This window comes from Microtus oregoni, unplaced genomic scaffold (genome assembly GCF_018167655.1).
Source record: "Microtus oregoni isolate MIOR12 unplaced genomic scaffold, Mior012 000007F_ref0000211, whole genome shotgun sequence".
Lineage (NCBI taxonomy): Eukaryota > Metazoa > Chordata > Mammalia > Rodentia > Cricetidae > Microtus > Microtus oregoni.
Window position 1 is genome coordinate 55,937,924 of NW_024543066.1, and position 7,508 is coordinate 55,945,431.

Sequence of the window (7,508 nt, forward strand, 5' to 3'; positions counted from 1 at the left end):
ATGATGCTGGGATGGGACTGGGGATGATGTCACCACTATAGAAAGCAACATGGAAGCACCTGCCTTAGCAAGTGGTGTTGAAACTCCATTTCTTGATATCTACTCAATAAATTGAAATCATATACTCAAAGAAGTAATTTATACTGGTGTTGATTGGACCATTGCTAACTAGAGCCAAATAATGGAATCAACTCAAGTACTTGTGCATTCATTACTGAACAAATAAAGCGTGGTGTCTACATGCAGCATGGTAGCATGCTGCCTTAATAGCAGTCATATGCTACAGCAAAGATGAACCTGGAGAACATTATGCCAAGTGAATGACAGAAGCACAAATACCATTTGAGTCTATCTGTGGGAAGTGTAGTGTCAAATTTTATAAGGTAGAAAATGGAATGCTAGTGTGTAGAGGCTAAAGGGAAGTGGAGAATGAGGTATTGAGTGTTTCGTCCTGCAGGATAGGTGAACGGTGGTGATGGAAATATAACAATGCAAACATTATTCATCACACTGAGCCGTAGGTATGCTTTGGCATGGCTACCCTAATAAATCTTGTTATATGTGTTTTACCATATTTTAAAAAGACACCATCTCAGCAAATTGGTATCTAATAAAGAGAAGACATTACTCGGGACTCAAAACTGTGAACACATCCACTTTTTATTATTATGCATCCTCCTCTTGCCCCAGTTCCTATAGTTTCCCAACAGCACAGAACACAGCTCAGGCTGTCAACCATTGCCTGACCTAAGATAGGCACAGAGGTTTAAGGATACACTGACTCCACTCGCATGAACGTTTACACCGTTGCCGGGCAGAAAAGGCAAAAACTGCAAAGAAAAATTAGTTCAGGAGTACTACAAAGCTCTTTCTAAGTGGGTGGAGCTACGGGCGATGAACTCTAGGAAGTCAGAATAGGCTCCTGTGGATGGAAACAGGCAACAGTGATAACAAAAGGCTTCAAAGAAGAGGTGTTGAAAGACAGGTACAATTTTGGATCCTGGGAAATGGGTGAGAAATGGTTCAGGTGGAGCGAGCCTCTGCAGAGGAAGAGCATCTGGGGAGTGTCAGGAGGAACACCCAGAGAACACCCTGGTGGCCAAGCTGGTCTAGTTAGAATTTAGACAGAGGGCGGAGGAGGAGTGAGACATAGCTGGAATGATGTCTGAGACTCGGGTGTGGAATCCGAGATGACACGCAAGGAGTCTGAAACACAGCTTTGAAGCAGGGACCACCTCAACATCTGTGGAGCGATGTAGACCAGAGGATAAGGGGAAATGTTCTAAAGAGCCTGCAGCAGGGGCATTTGAGCTACATTTTGTTTAAAAGTAAGCGCCCTTTGCTCCAGCATAAGCCCCACCTTTCGCTCCGCCGTGGGTGTTTCCTTGGTCTCCACAACCACCTAGACTCTGTGTCCCCAGGAAGGAATCATCATGTCTACAGTTGTCGTTACTCTCTTGCCCCTGGTTGCAGCTGTACGGGCTCGGGCCTTCAGTATCCAGGCGGCACGGGTTAGATTCATGACAGCCTAGTTCTTGGCGGTAGGGAACTGGATTAGGGCCTGAGCAAGGACTGGTACAGCGCATGGGTTCCCCACAAGGCTCTGGGCTGGAGCAGCGCGCAGGATGCGGCATTGGCTCTGGATATGGACAAGGCTGTGGTTGTGGACGTGGTTCTGGATTCTCACAGTGAACTGGGCTTGGGCGTGGCACTGGACGTGGGGCTGGACGTGGTGCTGGTTGAGGAGCTGGACATGGTTCTGGATAGAGACATGGTTCTGAAAATCGCCGAGGTGGAGGACATGGCCGGGGTTCTGGACTTGGGCATGGCTCTGGACGTGGACATGGGCGTGGTGCAGGAACTGGGCACCTCTGCCATGATGATTCTGGAGACCGGGCACGACGCTGTGGCTCTGGACATGGACGTGGTGCAGGAACTGGGCACCGCTGCCATGATGGTTCTGGAGACCAGGCACGACGCTGTGGGCCGCAAGACCTTGGGAATTGCTGTGGCTGTCTCAAATCCGGGCAGGAGACACCCCAAGAAGGTTGCCGGCCACAGCTCTGGGATCTACCTCTGATGGGAGGAATCTGGACAGGGCACCTCTGTGGGGGAACCTGTCTGGGGCAGCAGGGTGAGGAAATCTCTACTCTGCACTTGGGTCCACATCTTTGAGAACAGCTTGAAGGGCGGCCCCGAGGAGGACAGTGGCTGCTATAGATGGGCTCTGAGCGGCGGGGTGGGGTGCAATAGTTGTAGGAGCCTGAAGAGCATCGGGATGGCAGGCAGCTGCTATAACAGGGCTCGGAACGTCTTGGTGGAGAGCAGCTTCGATATGAAGGCTGCAGCCGACGAGGAGGGAGGCATCTGCTGGTGCTCTGAGACCGGCGCTGCTGTGAAGTGAAGCCTCCATAGGAGCCCTGGGGCTGGCATTGTGGTGCACAGGTGCTAAATGAAGCCCCAGACCGACGCTGGGAGGAGCAGTGGCTGTAGGATGCTCGTGATTGGAATTGGGAGGCACAGCCGCCATAGGAAGCCTGTGACTGGCGCTGGGGGCCACAGCTGGTGTAGGAGGGCCCAGACTGGAATTGTGGCACACAGCGACTGTAGGAACCCTGGGACTGAGACTGTGGACCACAGTTGCTGTAAGAACCCCGTGACTGTGATTGAGAGGTACAGCTGCCGTAGGAGCCCTGGTACTGGCCCTGAGTGGGGAAACTTCCCTGGCCCTGGCCCACCGAGGGACATTCTACATAAGGGCGAAGAGGCTGAGGAGCTGGAGCAGGCACATAGTTTGGAACTGGATACTCCACATAACTCGTTTCTGTGTAATACACCGGAGCACATTCTACATAGTAGGTCGGAAGAGGCTGTGGGACTTGCACATAAGAAACCTGAGACTGGCATGGAGCCTGGCATTGAACACAGGAAACCTGAGCCTGGCAGGGAGCTTGGCACTTTACCTCAGTGGTCTTAGGCTGGCATTTTACCTGGGTGGTCTTTGATTGGCATGGAGCCTGACATTTAACCTTAGTGTTCTTAGATGAGCCTGCAGCCTGGCTCTTCACTTCAATGCCACTGGACTGGCATGGAGTCTGGGAAACTGGAACTGAGCACGGTACAGCGTATTCCACAACTTGCATCCCACATGGAGCTTGGACCAACACGTGGTTGTTGGCATAGGAATACTGTGAGGGACCAAAGGAGGAACCCTTGACACAGCACTGGGGCACCGGTGCGCAACACTGAATCTGCTGCTGATCACACATGGTCCTGATGCAGGGGGGTGAACAAGACCTGAGGGTAGAGAAACCAGGGTCAAGAGGCTGAGAGCTGCAAGGGAGGAGCTAGGATCTACAGCCAGGAGCCTGGCATCTTCTCCGGCCTGCCTTCACATGCCCTCAACCTTCACCCAAGAATCCTTACTGGTACTGACTTAGTTGGAGCCCATGCTAGTGACCATTGGCTATGAGACCTGCCCTGGTTTTGCAAAAAGGGCTGGATTCTGCACAGCTGAATGTAAATGTAGGCATGCCAATGTCTGCCACCAGAGAGCACTGATGTCAAGCAGATTCTCCGCCCTTACACAGCCTGGTGGTGGGAACAGTCCTACAGGAAGAACGGGCGGCAGCTTGCTTACAATGCATAGCCCAAATTGAGGTTTCCACACCCACAGAAGTCTGCATTTCCTCACACATCCCACATGTGTATGTAAAAATGAACCCAGGGAAAACAAAACCACAGGCATCATCTAGGTTCATATTTCATCGAAAAGTCCCCGGAAAGCAAAGGGTTCAGGCAGATTCCAGACCTCTTGGGCCTGGAGTTTAATATTTGCTGCCTTGCATTCAATCTTTTTAAGTGAGCTTATTTTAATAGACCCTTCTAGAGATATGCAAATCCATTTATACCTCATACACGAAACACACTATCCTTGGGATTAGCACGAGCATTTGCCCAGGCAGGTCGCTGTTACCAGTGATCTGGAAGGAACAATTTGCTGAATTCAGAGACATTTTCTCCCCAGACCCCCTGAGAGGCAGCAGAGCTAGCTCGCTGCTGTCAGTGATCTGGAGGGCAACAGTCTGCTGAATTCAGAGTAATTTTCTCCCCAGACCCCCTGAGGTGCAGCATAGAGTTAATTAAACTGAGGTAATCCAGATACTAGCAGATCCTTTGTCACATTCGAGGCTTTGTGTAAGGACATTCAGGCACATTTGTGCATCTACATAGCAAGGTCATAACAGCAAGATCTAAGACACTCAGTCATACACTCCTATATTACCCTTAGCTAACAAGAAAACACATCAGATACCACTCAACTGTTCTTCCTAGAGCTAGCTGTCTGTATCTGGGCAGCCTGGTGGCCAGCACAGCACAGGGCTAATTTGGCCATTGAATCATACAACATAGCACCTCTCACAAGCTCTCAAAAGACCAAAACTGCATCCACTGGAAGGCAGAGCTAGGCATTTCCCATTTGTAGCAAGTGTCTAAGTTTGTGTCCTCTAGAGAAGGTGATCCATCCTCAGGAGTCTTTACTCACACAAAATAGATAGCTGGCGTATCTTCCCCGAGGACAAGCTGCTAACAGAAGAAAATGGTATCTGGAGAAGAAACCAGGGGCTGTCAAAGACAAATACGCTTTACAGCCTGCCTATTCTCATCAGTTCTGCATGTCTTATATTCCTTAGGCAGTTTTCCTCCTCAGGCTGACGAATGTCTGTCCCAGTTTCTCCTTAAATATCACCTAAATATCACCCCCAGCACAATCCCAGGACCCAGCTTCCAGACTCACCCTCCTCAGCAGGCACAAAGTCATGCAGGCTAAGGCATCTGGGCAGAGGGCTGTGTTTATATAAAGTGTGTGGGTCTGGCTCAGACCATGAGACAGCTGATTGGCATCTGCCCAAGGTAGCATTCCACCAGCCAATTCCCTCCCCATGCGCTGTCCGTCCAGTCACCTACAAAGCTGGGAGTGTCCTGCCTTAGTGCGGAAGCTTCCAGGCTGTGAAGGAGCAGGTCATTGTTTTCTTCCTCCTGTCAGTTTCCCCTCCATCCCAGCAGGACCCAGTGGTGAAGGGGATGAGAAGGCATGGAGGTATCATGTCTCCTGGAAAATGGTTCCATACCTTACCTTTTCCTTGCCCCAGACTCTCACAAGATAGAGGCAACAACAGAAGTATCCCTTAACTTAATGCAGTCTAATCTAAAGTCTAAAATCGAGTCAGCTTTAGAGTGTGATGAAAAGTTGGACTCCGAGCTCATCTGGTGTCTCGTGTTGATGACTTACAGCTTGGGAACATTCATAACTGAACTAGATGTTAATTTACTCTTCTATAAAATACATAAAACTCAAACTCCTCTTTACAGTTGTCATGGAGACTACAGAAAATTCTTTCAAAAAAATCTTCCCAAGAATAATGTTTAAAATATCCAGCACCCTCTCAAGAGTAAGCATGCCACAAGCAACAGATGCCTCTGGATCAATGGGCATCTGCTCCAACCCTGTCTGAAGCTGAGGGACAGCAGGTGCCCGGCGGATGCTGTAGAGCTGTCTTCCAAAGCAGTGTAAGCCATGTAATGTGATGGAGTAGCTTTTAGAGACAGCACAGTTCAGAACAAAACTAACAAGGTGTCCTCCAAGTCACATAAACACAAGGTGGGTATCTTCTATGTTTCTTTGGATTTTGTTAGAAGTAGTAACTAATATTTATAAATAAAGAGACTTTAGTTAAGGTTCTGGGACTCCAGGTTTTCTTTTAAAAAACAAATCTGTCTAGGGAAGCCTGCCTCCCATAAATAGGTCATACAATTTCCTAGTCTCCAAAGCTTTATCATTCTTTGTTCTATATATTCCATGCAATATAAAGTACAAGTCTCCTTATATTATTTTTTTTGCATTCTTTTTATGGTTAAAAAGAAAGCAACAATTGGACTGGGAAGATGTTCCATGGTTAATAGCATGTACTCTGTGATCCTGAGGACCAGCGTTCAGATCCCAGCAGTCACCTAACAACCTGGCAGGCATTCCCTGAAAAAGTCAACAATAGCTCCAGCTTTTGGGGTGAATCAAGGCAGGAGGATCACTAGAGCAAGCCTGCTGACTTCCAGCCTAGCCCAGCTATGAAGCTCCAGGCCCAGGAAGAGACTCTGCCTTAGATGACCATGTGAGGAGTAGCGGAAGAGGACGCCTGACATCCTCTTCTGGCCTTCACATGAAGGTCTAGACATCAGCACCCACATGCATACATCCACAAACACTCACATAGGCACCCCCTCGTGCACATAAATAAACAAACATAAATCTTTTAAAATGAAATGCTAATAGTCTTCCCTTGATCATTTCGTGTGCTTCCATCAACCGCTAGCCCCTGCAGTCACTTGGATTCTCACCAAACTTGTAAGCAAATATTTTAAGTGCAGATGTAGTTGTAATTCAATGAGGTGAAATCTTCTTAGTCTCATAAACCCAGATCCATTGTCTATAAACTGGTAAGAAAGTAAAGGAGGACTAATGACTGAGAAGGAGGAGTAAGTGTGGAAGGCCTTAAGATTATTGCATGATAGTAGGTTATGGAAGCTCTTTATGACCTACAGTGCACGTGCCAATCATCTCTCTGAAGTCTCTCCCAAGATGAAGTCTGCCTAGTTCAATATGACTTCAGAGTCCTAGCTCTCATTCCCATCACTCATTCCAAAGAGTACCCAGATTTCAATAGCATTGCAGACTTTTAGAATGCCATGGCAATCAACACCCTCAAGAGTTTCCAGGTCCCACTCTGCCCTTCTCCAGAAGAGGATCCTAAAGTCCAGGCAGAGGAATCTGTCTGGGTTCCACATGCTAAGGATTATCTCCGAGAGACGAAATCCTAGGTGGATCCAACAGGGCCAATGATTCTCTGCATTGAATTATTTCTCCGATCACATCCTTTATCCAAGGTTTGTTTACCTTGGGTTATGATGAGTAATATGGAAACAGCAAACAAGAAAAACTGAGAACCTATACTAATTGACATTTAGGATGTATATTATTAAACACTAATATTTGCCTCTTCCATTTAACTTTTGTGGAATCTGCATTTTTGAAGGGAAATATAGCTCTGGTGCTCCTGTTTGTCTATATCCTGACATAAGACGAATCTGTTAATAGATTCGTGATAGATGAGTAGAAGATTGCGCATGGCATTGGGCTTGGCTCACATATCTCAGATCCCTAGACAATGAACTGATAAACAAGAGGAACACTGTAAGCTTTGTTACTTCTTGTAACTTACAGGGAGACATAGAGGGTGATGGGGAAGGCTAGGGTTTAGAGTTAGTCATACGGTTTTCAACAATACAGTTTCAGACACTGGTCATTGGAATAAAAGCAAAATGTTGAACTCCTGACATTCTTCCTACTGCTATGTAGAGGGTCCTAGAACTTAAAAGTTATCATTTGGTAGGGCCATGGAATGACTCATTCTGTAACATGCTTACTACACAATCAATAAGACCGGAGTTCT

At 47.5% G+C, this 7,508-nt stretch overlaps 1 protein-coding gene across 2 annotated transcripts; it reads right to left on the reverse strand.

The window, feature by feature from the left end:
* Positions 1–1,322: 1,322 nt before the first annotated feature.
* On the reverse strand, positions 1,323–3,269 carry LOC121450413 (keratinocyte proline-rich protein-like). 2 transcript variants are annotated; one of them, XM_041655257.1, is made up of 3 exons: positions 2,615–3,269; positions 1,988–2,497; positions 1,323–1,912 (listed from the first exon to the last, which is right to left on the reverse strand). In XM_041655257.1, exons 1-3 carry the CDS (start codon positions 3,267–3,269, stop codon positions 1,323–1,325), a joined length of 1,755 nt encoding a protein of 584 aa, XP_041511191.1. The 2 variants fall into 2 exon arrangements, with proteins under 2 accessions (XP_041511191.1, XP_041511190.1); XM_041655256.1 differs by having other exon boundaries at positions 1,323–3,269.
* Positions 3,270–7,508: the final 4,239 nt, after the last annotated feature.